Raw genomic sequence first — 19,742 nt, forward strand, 5'->3', positions numbered from 1 at the left:
TCCCAGACCCCTCAGGTCTTCTGGTTCTGGTTCTGCTCTGCATCCCCAGAACCAGAACCAAATGTGGAGAAGAAGCTTCAGCATCTATGCACAGCAAATCTGGAACAAACTTCCAGAAAACTGCAGAACAGCTGAAACACTGAGCTCCTATTGATCTAAACAACAAACCACCTGCTTAAAGTTTTTGAAACATAATCAATGAAACATTAATCAACATTTTAATGTAATGTTCAATCATTGATTTTTATGTTTTTATGGCGTGAAGCACTTTGAACTGCCTTGTAGCTGAAATTTGCTGTACAAATAAAGTTGATTGATTGTTTTAGCAAATAAAACAGTGCAGAGAAGATACTGACTGCTCATGCATACCCGTAAAACCCCAATTTAATAGTAAATTATTGCGGAGAAACATTTTCCTGCCAGTGATTGCCAGTGTTAATATCCAGCTCTTGTTTCTGCAGGGTCAGGAGGGAGTTGGGCTAAGGTGACGTATTCGTGCCCGTACTGCTCAAAGAGAGATTTCCACAGCCTGGCCGTGTTGGAGATCCATCTGAAGACCATCCATGCAGACAAGCCGCAGCAGAGCCACACCTGCCAGCTCTGCCTGGAAACCCTGCCCACGCTCTACAACCTCAACGAACATGTGCGAAAGGCACACCGCGCCAGCGGCGGGAGCGTCGGCTCGGCGGCGGCGGCAGCGGCTTTCCCTCTGCTCCAGTTCACAAACGTCACGGCGTTTCACTGCAACTATTGTCCGGACATGTTTGGAGACATCAACTCCCTGCAGGAGCACATCCGAGTGTCCCACTGCCTGCCTGGGGGCATCATGGCAGGATCCACCACGCTAGGTCTGCTCATTGTGAAGCTAACGTTTAAAATATCTGTCAGGATTAGAGTCTGACCAATCACCTCCTCCCAAAAATAATGTTTATTTATAGCTGCCACTTAAAATAACTCATAAAAGGAAGAAAAATAAAAAAATAAAATGGGGTAAAACATATGAAAGCCAATTACAATTTTTAATAAAGACTGACTTTGGCAAATTAAACATATTTATATGCTTTTAATTGTATTTATAAGAAGAAAAACTAAATAAAATATTTATTTCAAACAAATAGACAAAAAATAAAATGAAGAAAATCATAATAATATCAAGCATAAAATAGCTAAATTTTTATATTCAATTTGAAAGAGTAGGAAGGTGACAAAGCTTATTAAATAAGCAATAAAAATAACTAAGTAAAATAATAATAAAAAACATAAAAAGCTAGTTAAAATGAAAAGAAAGACAGCAACTTTAGCAAATAAAATTTTTATGTTTTTCATTTATAAGAAAGAAAATTAATAATACTCTAATGGTTTTCGAAAAATATGTCACACATTTTATATATTTACACATCTAATGTTTATAATCATACAAATCCTTTGTATAATCCTATAAAATAGAATTATTATAGACTTTTGTAAAATAGGAATGGTTAAGATAATCTCCACAGATGTATTATTTTTTGCTGATAAAGCATTGAACGATAAAAACTGACTTAGATTTTAAAGTCCTGCCGCTCTTGCAGAGGGGAACCACGCCTTCTTCTGCAACCAGTGCTCCATGGGGTTCCTGACCGAGTCCTCGCTGACGGAGCACATCCAGCAGACGCACTGCACCTCGGCGACAGGAGGCGGGACGGCGTCCGGGGGAGCCGTGGCCAAGCTGGAGTCCCCCGTCCTCCAGGCTGCGTCTCAGTCCTTCATGGAGGTGAGAATCAAAACAAATTAGAAAATCTCCCACTACTTTAATTCTTGGTTTTTGTTTGTTTGTTGGGTGTTTTTGCAACTGAAATGCCAAATTTGAGTTTATCTGTTGTAGTGAATGTAAGGCTAACTTAAGTCAGGCTAACTTAAGGCTAACTTAAGTCAGCCTAAGTTAGCCTATTTATGTTGGTAAGCTAACATGAGTAAGCTAGCCTCATGTTAGTTTTCATTAGCTAACATGAGGTTTACCAAAGTAAGCTAACCTTTTGTTAGCTTATTTTATTTAACACTAGCTAGCATAGAACAAAAAATCTTTGTACAAGTAAAATAATTAGAAGTCAGTTTAACTAGTGCTTTTTAAATTTTTTCTTAATTTTACGGAATCATTTAATTAAAACAAGCTCCTGCATCCTGCTGAAAAGCAGCTTGTAAGTTAGTTTTGTCTTATAATGACTAAAAACACGATGGAGGCTAAGATGTGCTATCATTTGCATTTTTGCTAACTTTGTGTCTTTAGCTGCTCCTTTGTCTGTTCTAAGCACGTTTTTAACCCTCTCCAGGCAGGTGTTGCAGATTTGCAACAACTTAGACAGTCTTTTCAAGTAATTTGAGCCTGAGAGGGTTAAGTTGAAATAGTGGATTAGTTCATCTGTTTATTTAGTTTTAGGATGTTGAAGGTTATTTCTAAATAAAATTTTTCTGCCGATCAAAGTGTTTTATTTTTTTCATGGGTTTAATTAAAGAAATGTGAACAAATTGTGCTTCCTTCAGTTCAGAACCAAGAATGATTCATCGATCAGAGTCAAATGCCTTAATTAACACAAAAGCCTGAGCTTAAAGGTCAAGACCACTTTAAAGATTACTGACACTTTGGAAGGAAAGGAGTTTAAAAATGGCTCTAGATTTCTGCACAGCTCTCAAAACAAGCCGTCAAATCTAATTGTGATTTAAGGAGTGTGCTTGTTTGTCTTCCTCCTGCTCTGCATATCTTTCTCCATTTCCTCTCTCCCTCCACAGGGACGCAGCATTCACCGCTGGGGACTAAAGGTGAATGCAGATTTTTATAAAAATGTATTTTCCATGTCCAGGTCTATTCCTGCCCTTACTGCACCAACTCTCCCATCTTCGGCTCACTCCTCAAGCTCACCAAGCACATCAAGGAGAACCACAAGAACATCCCGCTGGCTAACAACAAACGTCAGGCGAAGGTGGCTGACCTCAGCCCAGCCTCCTCCGACGTGGAGATCTCCTCTCCCAAACGCCACCGCCTTGGCGGTGACTCCACCCCGTCCCTGGGAAGCAACGGCGATTATCCCTGCAACCAGTGCGACCTCCGATTTTCCAGTTTCGAGGGTTTCCAGGTGCATCTAAAGTCTCACCTGGAGATGCTGCTGAGGCGCCAGTCCTGCCCGCAGTGCAACAAAGAAGACTTCGAGACGCAGGATGCGTTGCTGCAGCACCTCACGGTGCATTACACCACCACGTCGACGCAGTACGTGTGTGAAAGCTGTGACAAGCAATTCTCCTCTGTGGACGACCTGCAGAAACACCTGCTGGACATGCACACCTTCGTCCTGTATCACTGCACCCTCTGCCAGGAAGTCTTTGACTCCAAGGTCTCCATACAGGTAAACCACACACTGCCCTGCACAACATGGCCGCTGGACTCTTGATAATGAGACGACAAGAAAACCTCTAAAGTCTTTCTATAACCAAACCCTAAAAGATGTAAATAAACAATAAATCTGCTGTATTTCTATTCTTTATTTTGATTCTAAAAGTTTGATTGTAAAAATCACACCTGAGAAAGTTTGTTCTTTAGTTTTTAATGGCAGCTTGCATCCATCAATGTGTCTGAACTGCTGATATTGTTGTAATTTCATGTTATTTTTAGTTGATTGCATCGAGGATTTATGGGTACTTTCATTGTAAACTAAACTGAATCTGACACAAAGCATCTTTTATTCATGTTTTTTGCAGATTGTCTCTATTTTAAATAAACTAATAAACTAAACCAATGCATGTCTAGAAAAAAGTCTGGAAAAATCCAGTGAAGCATTTGATCCAAGTTACATACCAAATTTGTTAAGTGTCCAGCCATAAAATCCTTTCCTCTGTAAATCTACTGCACAACTTTTGTATTTATGTTTTAAAATTTGAGGAAAATGTGGAAATTTAAAATAAAAACCCATGGATTTATGTCCTCCTGTCTTCCAGGTGCATTTGGCTGTGAAACACAGCAACGAGAAGAAGCTGTTTCGCTGCACAGCTTGTGCCTGGGACTTCAGGAAAGAGGCAGACCTTCAGCTCCATGTCAAACATAACCACCTGGGTCAAAGGTCAGGCCTTCCAGGAGGACTTGCAGGTACATTCATCTCTCTCCACACATTTTCTCTGTTTTGCTTTGACCCTCACACTCATTTCAGTATTTTTGGCCATATTTTCATGTTCAACCCTTTGAGAAGATAAAAACTGTTATTTATACCATCTGATGCATTAAAAGAGGTTGGAGTTACTACCTTTAGCCGCTGAAGGAGCGGAAATGACGAGTAGGTGTGAAGTAGAGGGCAGTGTGAGGTGGTTAGATTTATTTTTAAAGATCTTGGTTGTTCTAAGAGAAGCTCATATTTGCAGCCTTACTAGATCTGCATAAGTGTTTTTGCTCTAATTTCTCATGAAAATATCTTATTACACTTGAAATAAGACAAAACCAACTTACAAGTAACTTTTCTGCACAATATAGGAGTTTGTTTTAAGTCCATAATTCCTTAACATTGATAAAAAAGTATTTGAAATAACTTGCAAGTGGAACAAGATATACTTTCTATATTAAGCCAAAGTGTCTTGTGTTACTGGCAGACAAGCCAGAGACGAGAGAATGAGCTGAAAACGTCGTTAACAGTCGGAGTGAAAGTAAACACTTTAGATATTAATGTGCTAAAGTGGATCTATTATGTAAAATTCACATTTTGCATTAATTTGAGTCTCAACTGCTTCCTCAAACAGCCCAAGCATTTAAAAAGCCATTTTTTGGCAATAACTTCATGTTTTTCAGTGTCTGGAAAATGATCAGTTGATGTTAAGCCACATTTGACAGGCACTGGACCGTTACCTAGCAACCCTAGCAGAGTTCCGCATGTTACCTAGCAACCCAAGTGGCGCTCCAGCACGTTTGGTCAGCTGGTTCTACCGATGTACAATGGCTGCTAGAAAAGACGTGTTTTGTTGTTGTTGACTTATCATCCAGAAACCACTTGCTCCATTCTTGTTGGTTGTCCTGGAGGCTCCACTTCTGCTTTTCAAAGATGTACAGTTGTATAATTGTACATCTGTTTGCAGCCATTTTCACATGTGAGTGTAAACATTGAGTTTGGCAGCATAACCAGCAGCAGCTTAATTGGGATTTAAAGTGACAGACCCCCTAAAACAGCTCAAAATATGCAGAACTGAGTAGAATAAGATCTCATTATCTAAGAATAATTTTGTACAAAAATTACAATGAACATGTTTTATATTGACCATAGACCTATCCTAACCTGAACAAGGAAGCATAACAGGTCACCTTTAAAGCACGCTGGATTCTTCCCCATCTTGGGCTGAGAGGAGAGAAAAAACGTAACAGCACACAGTAATCATAGTTTTGACATTAACGAGATGTTTCTTCCTGCAGGGCTGAAGCCTCGGAAGTGCATCTTCTGTGGAGAAACGTTTGGAACAGAAGTGGAGCTCCAGTGTCACATCACCACCCACAGCAAGAAGTTCACCTGTCGCTTCTGCGGCAAAGCTTTCCACGCCATCTCGCTGCTCGAGAGACACCTGCGGGAGAAGCACTGCGTCTTCGACGGCAGCAACGGCGGCGGCACCGGCAGCAGCGGGAGTCAGAACGGGACGCCCAACGGCCTGGCTCAGACTTCCAAGCGGGGAGGAGCAGGAAGTGGCGGCGGTGCTTCGGCGGCAGCAGAGAGAGCGACGGTGGCGGCCGCCGAGCAGGTCGACCTGCAGAACATCTTGCTGAAGGGAGGGGGGTCGTCGCAGGCAGGAGACACGGCCAACAGTCATGAGGCGAGCGGCGGAGAGGAGGAGCTGGACAACTCGGAGCCCATGTACGCCTGCGACATCTGCGGCGCAGCGTACACCATGGAGTCGCTGCTGCAGAACCACCGGCTGCGGGACCACAACATCCGGCCGGGAGAGGACGACGCAGGTAAAGCTGCTCTGTTATCCAGTTGGGAGGGCTGGACCAGATGTAAAATGTTACAAATCCTATTGGATTAATTTGCAGCGAAAGTCTCTTAAAATAGAACAAAACTAACTTAAAAGTGACTTTTCAACAAGATGTAGGAGCTTGATTAATACAGATGAGAGATGTAAGTTAGTTTTCTTTTATTTCCAGTGTATTAAGACAGTTGCAGAGAAATTAGAGAATAAATATCCCAGATTCATTTCATATTGATAATCATATCAATAATTACTAGTTAATTTTTTGTTTTAAATAACTGAAATGCAGCCTAACTGGCGGCGTAACCTTTCCTTTATTATCCAGCGTTTTCACGCTGCACCATCGGGTTTTTTATTTATTTTCATGACACGTTGTTGCTAGACAACCAAAGAAAGTGCCAGTTAGTTGATTCTACCAACCTTCCTTGAAATTATTGCTTATTCTACCTCATGCATTGTCTATTAATATTGGTGTTGTGTCTGTTGCGAGTTTCGGTATTGTTATTGATTTGTTGTGCAGGGTGGATTTCAGATCGTTCTGTTTTTCTTTCCGTTTTCCAGGTTCCAGGAAGAAGAAGGCGGATTTCATCAAAGGGAACCACAAGTGCAACGTGTGCTCCAGGACGTTCTTCTCCGAGAGCGGGCTGCGTGAGCACGCTCAGACGCACCGCGGCCCCGCCAAGCACTACATGTGTCCCATATGTGGGGAGCGCTTCCCGTCTCTGCTGACTCTCACCGAACACAAGGTACAGACTGATCTGCAGCTCTGGGTCTGTGTTTCAGTCCACTAAATGTTTGTTTCCTTATTGGTGGCAGATAAAGAATGCTGAGAGATGGCAGTGCTGGCTATAAACTGTTTATTTTCCTCATAGTAACTTATTAAAGGTTTTATTTATCGGGTGAATTTTTGAGACAGATAAATATTATTAGACTGAATGAAGTGTCTGATGACTTACCCATCAGATTGGCCAGACATTTTTTAGGCTGCATTCCCACCAGCCTGTTCAGTCCAACCAAAACAAACACAAGAGTCCAACGATAGCAGACAAACGAGAAATCCTACAACCACTGAAATCTGACACCACTCATTTATGTTTAGTGAAGAAGGATGTTGCACTCAGTGTCTTCAGGGGGTTTTGTTGTTTCTTTCAGTGGTTCTTGGTGCAGCGCCCCCACAGGCAAGGATGGGAACATGTTTATAATTAGTTTGGTTTGTTTAACTCAGTCCAGTGTGAAAGAGAACCGCAGCAGCTGAAAATGTAACATATGTTTACTGTCAGATGTGAAAACAGCCTTTGAGTTTTTTCATGTTTTTTTCCCCCTTAAAACTCAAAGCAATTGCTGCAACTAGCAAGTTCAGCTTCAGTCTGTACAATCTGAGTTTTCAACCCTAGATTTCTCCAACCTGATAATAGTTTCTGTTTTCTGACCTTCTATCCGTATACCGTTAATTCCTCTTCCTCCAGGTGACCCACAGTAAAAGCCTGGATACGGGAACCTGTCGGATCTGCAAGATGCCCCTGCAGAGCGAGGAGGAGTTCATAGAGCACTGCCAGATGCACCCCGACCTTCGCAACTCGCTCACCGGCTTCCGCTGCGTCGTCTGCATGCAGACTGTCACATCAACGCTGGAGCTGAAGATCCACGGCACCTTCCACATGCAGAAGCTCTCCTCTGGCTCGGCGCTGGGGGGAGCCGGAGGCGGCAACGGCGGCGCCGGCAACGGCTCGGCCTCCTCGTCCCCCAACGGGCAACTGCAGCCGCACAAGCTCTACAAATGCGCCTTTTGCTTGAAGGAATTCAAAAATAAAGGGGATCTGGTGAAGCTGGATGTCAACGGGCTTCCTTACGGCCTGTGTGCCAGCTGCATGAGCAGGTAGGAGGGGAAATCACCAACCCAGTTTAACTATGAATTAAATGAGGATTCAAGCATTCTCAGTTCTTTTTTTCTCTTGGTTGTCATTCCATCTTATTCCATCATATTTCAACTGATTTCAACTACTTATACGTCAAAACGTTCAGCTTTTTTTGGGGGGGAAAATTCTGCTGCATCATTTTGTGATTTCAACTTTAAACTTTTTGTACTATTTCAACTTTCATGCAAATTTTGGGTCAATTGAAAGGCACTGAAGTTCTTTGGAATTTCACAAAATTTAGCAAAAACTTTTCCATTTCACAAGTTGCTGCTTCAGCCTAGAAACGCCATCCGAGTTTCAAGCAAGTCACAAGATGTTAAGCTGTCTTGAAATGATTTGGCTTTTTAATTTCTCCTACAGTTTTTCTAAAATCTCAATTTAAGTTTTATCAGATTTTGGGGTGTTTTCAGTTTTACAATGTAATCTAATGACGGACAGAGCGCGCCCTCTAGTCACATTTTTCACTAACAAAATGCTGCTGCTCATACAGATGTTACTCTAGAGAAATAATCAAAACGTAGCATCAGTTGTCTGTTTTGTCATTAAAGTAGATTTTCTGGTTTTCTGTCAAACACTTCCTCAGAGCAGACATGTTACCCATTGCTTTCCATATATCTGGTGCATTCTTTCAGCACATTAGCATCCTTATGTCTGCTTTGCTGAGTACCATCATTTTTCTTGTTACCTTATGATGTTTAATCCATTCAGGGGGACGAACGGCCAGAGCCCCAGCCAGAGCGGAGGAGCGGTGACGCCGGGGGACGCTCCGGCAGAAAAGGCCCTGACCGGGCTCAGGTGTCCGGAGTGTGGCGTGAAGTTTGAAAGCGTCGAGGATCTGGAGAGTCACGTCCAGACAGATCACCCTGAGGTCAGCCCCGAAACCAGCGCAGCAGGAAAGAAGGCCGAGGCTTCGCCTGCACCCAAGGTGAGACGGAAACTGTGGAGTATTGAGAATATTGTGGTTTACTTCCTGCAGCTCATCCGGCTACATATGCTGCGTATGGCCGTTGTCTTCCAGTCCACAGCCCAAACTGACTTTCTCATGCGACGTATGTGGAATCTTTTGCTAATGTAAAGTACAAAACATTAATAGGTAGTTCTGCACATGAACACATGATGCCATCTGATTGGGTCCAATACATGGTCGTTTCAGAGCAAGTTGTGGTGGAACGGGCCTTGAATTTCACACATGCATCACAGAGTAAAACGGACAAACAGAAAAATTATGAATGGTCAAAGTGATAATATTCTGCAGAAGGAGATTAAGCCCACATTTGACTTTTTTTCTTTTCTGTCTGAAACTAAAGTCAGAATTCTGAACAGAAGTCAGAATTTTGATAAACGAAAGTAAAAATTCTGAGAATTATTCTGAGATTAGAATCAGAACTCTGTGATTCCAGTTGGGATTATTAGATTAAGGTAAGTATTCCAGAAAAAAAATGGCAGAATTAGATTAGAACCCTAATTCTGAGATTACAGTTACAATTCTGGTCTTTCTTCTCATAATTCTGAGTTAAAGGTAAGAATCATAGAAAAAAAATTATCATTATGAGTGTTCACTCAGAATTCTGAAAAAAGTCAAAATTCTGAGGAAAAATTTTTCAAATTTCTGAGAAAAACAGTAATAATTGTGAGATTGAAGTCAGAATTCAGAGACAAAAGTCAAGAATCTTCTTTTTTTCTCCTTTGATCCTCATCCTCTTCTGCAATGTATGAGTTTATCTCTGCTGGTAAGATGTTTGTTGCCAGTAACCTCTCAGCAGAATCCCTCCGTGCAGCGTTTGATACCTGAGCAGGAGTCAGCAGATGGAGACGTTTCTGGGAGAGCGGCAGACAGTTTATGTTTGTGTCGGGCGTTGCTGCGTGTTTCCCGCGGTGGATGTGCGTGTGCGCACGGCGTTGTGTGTGTCAGCCCGGCCCCAGCGGCTCCTGCGGCTGGGCTATGCTGCTGCATTGTGGGAGCTGTTCAGTCTACTTGATATTGACAGTCAGGCTCCCCGGGACCTGCCGTTGTGTTTCTGAGTGAGTGTGTGTGAAGGGGTGTGTGCGTGTGTGTGTCAGTTCCCAGGGACTCCCTGTCTTACCTACACCTTTGTTTCTGCTTAGTCTAACAGCACAAAGCAGACAAAGTAGGATTTTTCTGTGTGTGTGTGTGTGTAGTGACTGTAGCAGAGTGAAGCAGCAGAGGGAAAGTGGAAGTGGGGCCTTTGTGTATTTTGTATGTGTTTGTGCATGAGTGATCGCTGTGTGCAGTGAATGGATAAGCAGAGCTGCTCCTCAGCTCTCGCTTTCTGTGAGTCATCCTGGATTTTCTGCATCTTTCTTGCTCTCTTTTGTTCAGACATCTTTCCTAAATGTTTTCATTACATTGTTATTCTTTATTTCTTGCTGTTTCTGCAGCTGTTGTGCATCTGAAACATTGTTTTCTCCCCACCAAACTTTTTATTGAAAAAATTAAAACCAAAACAGGGGCGAAGCGCAGAGTTGTTACCTTGCTTTATTATGATCTCGTTAAGCTGCTGTGTTTTGTTTTCGGTGCCAGTCTCTACAGTTAGAAACCAGAAATCAGCCTGAGAAAAGAAAATACCAAAATTGCATTGTTCTGGATAGTGATGAACTCTGACCTGAACCTTCAGAGTCGCATAAAGATAATAACAAAGTCGGCCTTCTGTCACCTGAAGAACATTTCCAGGATTAGAGGACTAATGTCGCAGAAGATCTAGAGAAACTAACCCATCCATGTGTTTGTCTTTAGCTGCATTACAGATGTGTGCAAAGTTGTGTCAATATTCCTTTAATAATTTCGCAGTGGGTTTCCATTTAATAAGTGCAATAAAAAATCACACGTGAATAAGTTAGTTCACATCATAAGTCACAATCCTCCTACCACTTCCTGTGATCTTTTCTTCTGGTTGTTGATCTCATGACTCGTGTGATTCGCAGAAAGTGTTTCTGTTGCAGTTTAGCTGAACATAGAAAATTTGGCACGGCAGAAAAAGCGCCTCATCGGGGCACAAAAACTGGTCACCCAAATGTTTCTCTCAGATTTGCTCCTGAAATCTGTAGCAAACTACCAGACAACTGTAAACCAGCCAAATCACAATGTTCCTTTAAATCAAGACTAAAACCAGCCTGGTTTCAGTTGCCTAATTAGAACATTGATCAACATATTTAATGATTTTGATGACAACATTTGACAGAAAGTAACATTAATTGTGAAACTGTAAGCACTTTGAACCACCTCGTTGCAGAAATGTGACTCGTTTTGTTTGGTGTCTTTTGTGTTTCCTGTTCTAGAAAAAGACCTACCAGTGTATTAAATGCCAAATGACGTTTGAGACGGAAAGAGAGATCCAGATTCACGTGGCCAACCACATGATCGGTGAGTAAAACTGCTTTCTTTCTAAAGTGTGTGTCCTGGCGTTGTCAGCTCCGTGTTGGTTCTGTGGCGCTCCAACGCAAATATTTCCCCCTGAAAGCACAGGCAACACAACACATGGACAAAATGGATATTTGTCATTTGTTGGTTGTGCGTTGGAGCTGCAGTTCCACTTCTACCTTCTGAGAGGTTGAAATTGTTGATGTTTTCACATCAGATGCTAATAAGAGTTGGTTGGTTCCTCGGTTGTTGTGTTTATGTGTTGCCTAGGTTCGTTTTGCATTAAGCGATGCAAACATACAGACATTTAGAGACTTGATTAATTGTGGGAAAAGGCTCTAAAGTTTTGCTCTCATTGTTGCCAAGCAGCACAAGTTGAACTAAAACCCTTCCTTGTGGCTTGGATGTTCTTTTAGAAACCTCCTGCGGGACTCTTATTATTTTTTTCTCTGCTCACCACTAATTTGCTGCCTTAGCATCCCTGTCGTCATGGAGATTAACGAGGTGGACCCTCGAGTTGTTCTGGAGGAAAAAATGCTCTCCTCGCCCCACACACATACAGACACGCACACATGCACACACCTGACAGGTAGAGGCGCCGATGCACTCTGAGGGCCTGCGAGTGTGTGTGTCTGAGTTTTCCAAGTCGGCTCTGATGCAGCTGCAGAACCTCGTACTTCATCTAGCCAACACACACTCACTCACACACACCAGATGGGATTTTAGGTATTATCAGGTCTCCCATAATTGCTGCAGTATTGCTATGAATAGTAAAAAGCTGTTGGAGAACCAGTTCTTTTTGGAGCTTATTCGAATTACAGCAAAGGACTGAAACTGAAACTCAGTAAAAATTTACGTTAGTTGTTTCTGAAGACGAGATACAGAGGAAGATCTGTTGCCGCCATATTTGTTTTTAACAACAAAAAAAACTTTAGGAACCATTTTTGGTTGAAAGCTTTTCTGGTCACCCAAATATTTCTCTCAGATTTGCTCCTGAAATCTGTAGTATCAACCAGCCAGATTCTATGGTGTGGCTTACTATTGTCAAAATATTGTCGTTTCGGGATGTAACAACTGTACACAACCCAGTTAAATATGGATGGATGGAGATGCAAGGAGGTATATTTTACATATAAATAAACAGAACCACTGTTACTGTAAGTCTTGTCAGTGTTTTTGTAGCATTACTTTCCCTGAAACTGCGATCAGCTGAGCGAAGTCTTGTTTCAGGTGCTTTTCTGCTACTTTCTGAGTGAGGAGGAAAACTGTGTTTGACCTGGAAATGCTAATGAAGAGAATTATTAAACCTGAAACAGGAAGATGTTAATTATCAAGTCCTTTTGTTCTCTTGGCTGCAAGAAACTTTTAGTTGATATTATGAGCAGAAATTAATCAGCAGCTTCATTTACAACACAAAAAGCTACGTAACTTTGGGTCAAAAGGATAAAAAAGTAAATTATGATGTAGAAATGCCAGAAAACGTCAGACCATCTTCAGACAGATGTCTTTAAGAGGTCTAAATATTCAGCTTTTGATGCAAGCAATGCAATTTTAGTATTTTCCTTTCAGAAATATTATTTTTATGCAGTAAAAAGGTTAATTAGTTCACAAACGTGGCATGAGTGCTGTGTGTGTATGTTTGTATGCTGGTATAATGGTGGGAATATTTCTGATCTGGTCCAGTTCTGCTCTTCATTCTGTTTTACAGATTCGCCTCACTTTTTTCTTCCTCAGTGACAAATTTCTGTCATAAAATCATGTCCTAATCTCTTTTTGCGTATCAGTTTTTGAAATAACATTCAGCAGTATTTAATTTTCTTTCAGTTTAATTAATATACAAAAACGGAACAAAGAATCTGCTTCTCTCAGCCAAAGTTTTGAAATCAGGGAACATTTCTCCAACTGAAGGGACCAGAAGGCGGTAAGACTCTCTGAAGAGTTTCTTGTTCTACAAGTTTCCTCTTCTGTCCTGCAGCAGCGGTTGAGCGGCTCCAAACCATAACTGGGTGCTGTTAGCTCCCAGGTAGACAGACGCATGGAGTCCAGACATGTGTGTGAATTATAATCTGTCAGAATGACTGCTGGCCTTCAGATTTTTATACCACTATTTTGAGAAAATGGTCAAAGACAGAAAATATTTGGTTAACGCCACCCGTGTTCCAGCTTTACATCTGCCACCTGATGGTTCTTCTAGTTACACCATCACAACCAAATAAGTGACATAAACCAGAAAGGATGAATATCAGAACTTATTTTTATTCCCTAATCCACTTTTTTTTTTGACAAACTCATTTATTTCACTTTCCTCAACATCTCTCCAAAAAACAAAAAAATAATAAAGATGTTTTCTAGATTCAATAAGTCCATTTTGTAAGTGAACCTGGGATGTAACTGCATCCCAAAAAATCTGTAATAATATTCAATCAACATGAAAAATAAAATATATTTTAATTCTCCAATCCATATTTTTTGATGAACAAGACGTATTTGAACTTTGATTTGACACAAATGTAATGCATCATTCTACTTTACTCATCATCGTCCTACTCAAAAAATAAAATAGATTTAGAGGCAGAAATGTCATTTTGCTTGTGGATCTGGAATACAGCTGTATCGCAAACATCTATTTAGGCTAAAATCTTCTTTATTATATAAACAATACATCAAATAATAACTTTTATTTACATACCTTGTGCTACTGTGTAAAACTTTGTTTTTTTTCTTTTTTTCCAAACGGGTTTTCGGTAAACTTTTTCTGATCTTTTGTTCTCCGGGTTTTTCTGAATGAAGCAGAGAAAAAACAAAAAACAAAACGAAAGGTGGTTTAAAACTTTTGCTCAGTGTTATTTTTTATTCTGAATTACTCTGATGATCAAGGGCCCACACACTGATCTCACTTCATCTTCAAAGTGAGGTCCTTAAATTGCTGCTGGTTCCCAGTTCAGATTCCCTCTGATTGGACCGTCACACCCCGTGTGTGTTCTCCGTACCTCCGGCTCCGACGTTAATTAAAGCACCATGAGGCCTTTGCTCTGAGACCAGGAGAGAAGAGCCGCTCAGCCACAGGAGGGGAAGGAGGCAAGAAGGTTGAAAGCAGCAAAATGACCAAAAAAATCTATCTCCTAACCAAATTTTTATTATAAAAGTTTCATTTAATTCTTTTTTGAGACACTTTGCTTCTTCCTGTGTTTCCACACTTGTTCACTTTGGACTTCTTAGATCTGGAAAGTAATTTTTACCTGCAGCTTAATCAGGTTTCAGTTGCGTTTTTAGAAATCTGTGGAATATACTGCGTCTTCTTGTTTTCAGCAAACATCTATCTATTTATCATTAGCAAACCAACAGCGAGGTATTTCTCTGCATTTTATGACTAGAAGAAACAGTAGAACATGTTTACACTGCAAAAACAAAATCTTGCCAAGTATTTTTATCTCGTTTCTAGTGCAAATGTCTTAGTTCACTTGAATTAAGACAAAACTAACTTATAAGTAACTTTTCAACCATAAATAAAAGCATCTTTTAAGTCAATAATTCCTTAATATTGATGAAAAAGAACAATAAGTGAAATAACCTACCAGTAATAATCTACCCATATTGTTGTAACTTGAAAAGCTGTCTCGTTCCACTGGAAAATTATTTGTCTTTTAGCTAGTATTTGTTCATCAATATTAAGGAATTATTTACTTAAAACAGGCTTGCATTTCTTCCTAAAAAGTTAGTTTTGTCTTTAACTGAGAGATTTTTATTAGAAATCAGGCCAGAAATACTGTAACATTTTGCGTTTTTCAGTGCTGCAGCACTAATAATTATTTTTAATAATTATAAATCCTGAAAGGTTGTTTGTTTGGGTTCTGGACGACCCAGTAAAGGTTCCTGGACTTTACTGGATGAGAGGAGGATGAGAAAACGAAGGTGCGCTGCAGATATTGATGGACGTAGTCAGTGAAAATAAACAAGACATGCAGTTTTTTTTTATTCTTTTGCATATTGCAGCTGCTGAAACAGATCAGCTAATTTTCCAGAGCAGCAGCTGTAACAGTTTCATCATCTGCTCTCCTAAATTTGATAGGAGAGCAGACACAGTGTGCTGATTTGTTTCGTTCTCCTCTCTCCTCTCACCTCTCCCTGTCACCGTATGAACATGTATATTTGTTCCTGCGTCTCTCCGGACTGTGTCGCAGTGATTTCTGGCAGCCTTTATTGTTTTCTGCTGTGCAGCTGCACATCATGAAGTAGTTCCCTCCCTGTGTGACGGTGTGAGGCGGTGAGACGGATCACCGAATGTGCGTTGCTTCTGTTTCCTGGACGACAGTCGGGAAGCGAAAATGGGCTGTTGATTTTTAAAGCTTTGTTGTGACAGAAGCTGTTTGAAATGATGCACTAAACGCATGCATTTCCCTTAAATAAAGTCGTCAACAGCAGGTTTGAAACGTTGCATGCGGCCGCTAATGCTTTGCTAATCACCTCGGTTAAGATTTCACAGCATGAAAACGTCACATTTAGAAGCACAAACAGAACGGTTTCATTGCTCAAAATAAGACGTTTCCTTTATCCATGAAACTGTGTTTTTCTGGGTTTTTTTTACATTTATTATCGCTTTATTACTTCTTATAGTCGGTAATGTTGGATTTCAACGAGTTTTGTTGAAGGAATCACCTAAACTAAGGTTATAATCACCTGAGACCTAAACCAAAACCCGAACCAAAGACCTACTGCCCTACTTCATTTAACATCTACAGAGAATTTGTAAAACCTTTTGTAAATTTGATTGGAAGCTTCTATTTAACAGGCTTTAAAAACTTAATAATGGGCTAGCAATTGTTATTCTGATTCTCTCGTTTGTTCCCCAGATATGCAAGGAGGAAATTAAAACTAGAAAATATGGATCATTTTGCTTTTGTTTGAAAAAATACTTTGATTTTTGCATGAATAAATACATAAAAGTAGAACTGAAGACTCAAACACAAATTTCACTCTTCAGCCAACAAAAGAATAACAGAACATGACCAGCAGTGTGTTTGTTTTATTTTCTTCAGCGAAACGAAAAATGTTTTCCCTTATTGACTGGTGAGCTGCGTTGTTGTACCACTGCTTCCTCCTCTCCCCTCCCGCCTCATTCACAGCACATTTTACTAATCCTGGTCATTCTCTCCTCCGTTCTCCCCCATCCCCACCTTGGATGGCCATAGACGAGCCCACCTGTCAGCAAGGTTTGTCCGCTTTCTGTCTATTAGCTCACTCTGTGAGCGAGGCAGCGCTGCTGTCTCTGTGCCTGCTCATCACCATGAACATTAACCCCCCTTTAAAGAAAATGCAGAAAATTTCACCACCCCTTTATATCTTTCTTTACATTTTCTTACCAAGCAGAAAAATGCATAAAACTAGGGATGCAAACAATGAATTAACTTATGATTAATTGTCTCTTAACGGTTTATCAGATCAGAATTTGATCGATTCACTTAAATCTTACTTCAGTGTTGTAGTTTGGCCTCCACCCAGAAGAGGGCGCTGCTGGTAATCTCTAAGTGGAGCCAGTTGATACAGAAACAAAGATGGTGGGGCCATACCAGAATGGGAAAGAGAATCTGGTGTGAGAAGCAAAATACACTTTATGTGGTTTTGTTTAGAAATATAAACACTCAACAAGCTTCTTCAGTTTTACAGTGTTTTTTATCCAACATATTATAAACAATTTATTCCTTTTTGTTCAGGTAATTCAGTCTCTTCAGGGCAAAAACACAAATTTGAGTTTTGTCTTGCAAAAACCAAAATCCCACCAAGTATTTTTGATCTTGTTTCTAGAACAAAATCTTAATACACATTAAATAACTTCAAAGTAATTTTTCAGGAAGATTATTTTCAATAATTCCTTAATATTGATGAAAAAGTGCTAGTTTCACTGTCGGATTATGTCACTTATAAAAAGACATTTTTTCTCATGCTCTCAGTGAAATAACCTGCCAGTGGAACTTTTTCATCAATATTAAGGAATTATTGACCTAAAACAAGATCCTAAGTCTTGGTGAAAAGTCATTTGCAATTTCATCTCGTCTTATTTTAAATATACCAAGATATTTGCATTTGGTGAGAATTTTGTTTTTTCAAGACAAAACTTTAGTTTTTCCAGAAACTGGCTGCTTATCAATTAATTGATAATTGATGGATAATTTCATAAATTTTAGATCAACTTATTGATCTATAACTTGCATTCCTAAAAGATAGAGCTCAGAAATCCTGGAGAGCTTCAGTTCTGATCCACTGCTTGGAAAGAAAATGCAAAGGAGTGAGGAGTATCTGAAGATTTTTGCACAAACTACCATTAAAAAAAAATAAAACTCAGATAAAATCCAGATTGTCGTAAAATCCAGATTGCATGGTGTGCAGTCAGCAGATTCCTGCAGAAAACATCCTTAAATTGTTTTAAAGAGACAGAGATTTTAATGTGACACATCCTGCACACTTAACTCCCCTCACCTCCCCATTTACCCAATCCCCGCTGCTGGCTGCATGCTCCATTGTCCTTCACACACGCACACACACGCACCCACGCACACACGTGCAGACAGCTGCCTTGGAGGTATCGAGTGGCCACTCACCTGTATCTAAGTGCTCCCTGTGGACTGTGGTGGCTAATGATGTGTCCTCAGCATGAGTTTTACTTACCTATTTACATCAGTGCACAATAATAACTGGAACTCACATTCCTCATATGTTTCTGACGTTTGCTTTTGGAGTAACGGAGCAAATTTCTGTCTAAAACACCAAACAGCCTCCTGAGAATCAGCTGCTCTGCGACCCTGGAGTCCGACTTTACCAGGCATCAAATCATCTCCGTTTGCATTTTTGTTTTGTACCTGGAGGTTGCATTCTTTTGCTTTCTATTAGCCCGCAGTCAAATCTGTGATGCGCCCGACTGCTAATGTCGGTGTGCTGTCTAAGCAGCGGTCCCGCGGGTTGTGGCTGAGCCGATGTGTGTCTGCGCGCGCCGCGAAGTGCACACACCTATCGGTACGTACGTTGATGTGGCTTTGGTCTGCTTACTTTGTGTCACTGAAGACTTAATGAGGCGAATAAGAAGCTTTTAGAGTCAGTGGAGGTGGATAATGTGGTTTAAGGCCCACTCATGTATGAGTGTGTGTGTATGTGTGTTGGCCACCAGCTACAAACATGGCTTCTCGTTTCTGCCCTGCTGCACTTCAGCTAATAAGACGGCGGCTGCTCTGCTGTTGGTGTGGAAGATCAGACTCAGCAGCAGAAACAAACGCAGCATAACTCAGCCTGTCTGTGGGGGGAGAGTCAGCTGGTTTCCTAGATTTACACCAATCAGGCGTAACATTATGACCACTGACAGCTGGTGCTGCTGTTGGATCTCCACATGGATGGGATCTGGAAGCAGTCACTGCAAAAACACAAAAATCTACCAAATATTTTGGCTTATTTTCTAATGTAAATAAATATCTTATTACACTAAGACAAAACTAACTTAAAGGTAACTTTTCAGACAGACATTAAGAAATTCTTAATATTGATGAAAAACGGAATAAGCAATATTATTGTTTTAAGACAATTTTCATGTAATATATTTGTAATGCCATAATAATGCAAGAACACATGCTCAATGCTTTTACACTGGAACTGGAAGATATTTTAAATATCCAAAACAAATGAGCAAAACAGAAACTTCAAATAAAATGAATTATGAAAACTCTAAACAAAATTTCCCTCCAAAAAAGGGGCCAGATGGATCTAGTGGTCCACACTGAAGACTTTTATCATCTTGGTTTTGGTAGAAAAAAACAAGAAAAACAATTAGGCCCGTCTCAATTTATCATGCAATTAATTGATTTATTGTTTACTCTGATCGGTCTGAGAGGAAGTAGAAGTTTTTCATCAGAAATAATGAAACATCGACTTAAAACAAGCTCTGGTAATTTGATGAAAAGTTACTTGGAAGTTAGTTTTATCTTATTTCAGGTTTACTTAAACCTTTATACTAGAAGTTAAACCAAAAGCACTTAAGATTTGTGTTTTTACAAAGATGGAAGGCAGTAATGGACCAGATGTTTTCTATCATGTATGTAGCTTTTAAATATACGGCTCTGGGAAAAATTTAAAAATCACTTAAAATGATCAGATTGTCTGATTTTACTTTTTATAGGTATATGTTTTAGTAAAATGAACATTGTTCTTTTATTCTATGAACTACTGACATGAAATTGCAAGTAAAAATTTTTATTTTTGTATTTATTTGAAGAAAATGAGAAATGAAAAAGATCCAGTGCTTTCAGACCTGAGAAATATTTATCAATATTTGGTGGAATAACCAAACCATATATGTAAAAATGTAGGTGCGTGTGTGTGCGTGTGTGTGTGTGCGTGCGTTTGTGCGCTATTGGAAGAGATTTTTCTTAAATATTCTTCAAAAATGAGAAATGATCCATGAAAGCAACTAAAACCTGCACAGAAAATAAACACGTCAC

General features: G+C 40.2%; 1 protein-coding gene across 2 annotated transcripts in view; it reads left to right on the top strand.

Moving 5' to 3' along the window:
* The window catches only part of znf423 (zinc finger protein 423), a 162,745-nt gene that overhangs the window by 78,702 nt on the left and 64,301 nt on the right, over positions 1–19,742 (top strand). The window contains exons 10-19 of one of the 2 annotated variants that reach the window (XM_055036623.1): positions 462–848; positions 1,572–1,753; positions 2,838–3,377; positions 3,967–4,114; positions 5,420–5,953; positions 6,529–6,713; positions 7,434–7,843; positions 8,592–8,808; positions 11,181–11,265; positions 16,452–16,472. In XM_055036623.1, the coding sequence (XP_054892598.1) occupies positions 462–848; positions 1,572–1,753; positions 2,838–3,377; positions 3,967–4,114; positions 5,420–5,953; positions 6,529–6,713; positions 7,434–7,843; positions 8,592–8,808; positions 11,181–11,265; positions 16,452–16,472 (2,709 nt within the window). The remainder of the gene's footprint in view (positions 1–461; positions 849–1,571; positions 1,754–2,837; positions 3,378–3,966; positions 4,115–5,419; positions 5,954–6,528; positions 6,714–7,433; positions 7,844–8,591; positions 8,809–11,180; positions 11,266–16,451; positions 16,473–19,742) is intronic. The other variant, XM_055036709.1, reaches the window with a different exon arrangement.

This window comes from Poeciliopsis prolifica, unplaced genomic scaffold, assembly GCF_027474105.1.
Source record: "Poeciliopsis prolifica strain line A6 unplaced genomic scaffold, Auburn_PproV2 SCAFFOLD001, whole genome shotgun sequence".
Classification (NCBI taxonomy): domain Eukaryota; kingdom Metazoa; phylum Chordata; class Actinopteri; order Cyprinodontiformes; family Poeciliidae; genus Poeciliopsis; species Poeciliopsis prolifica.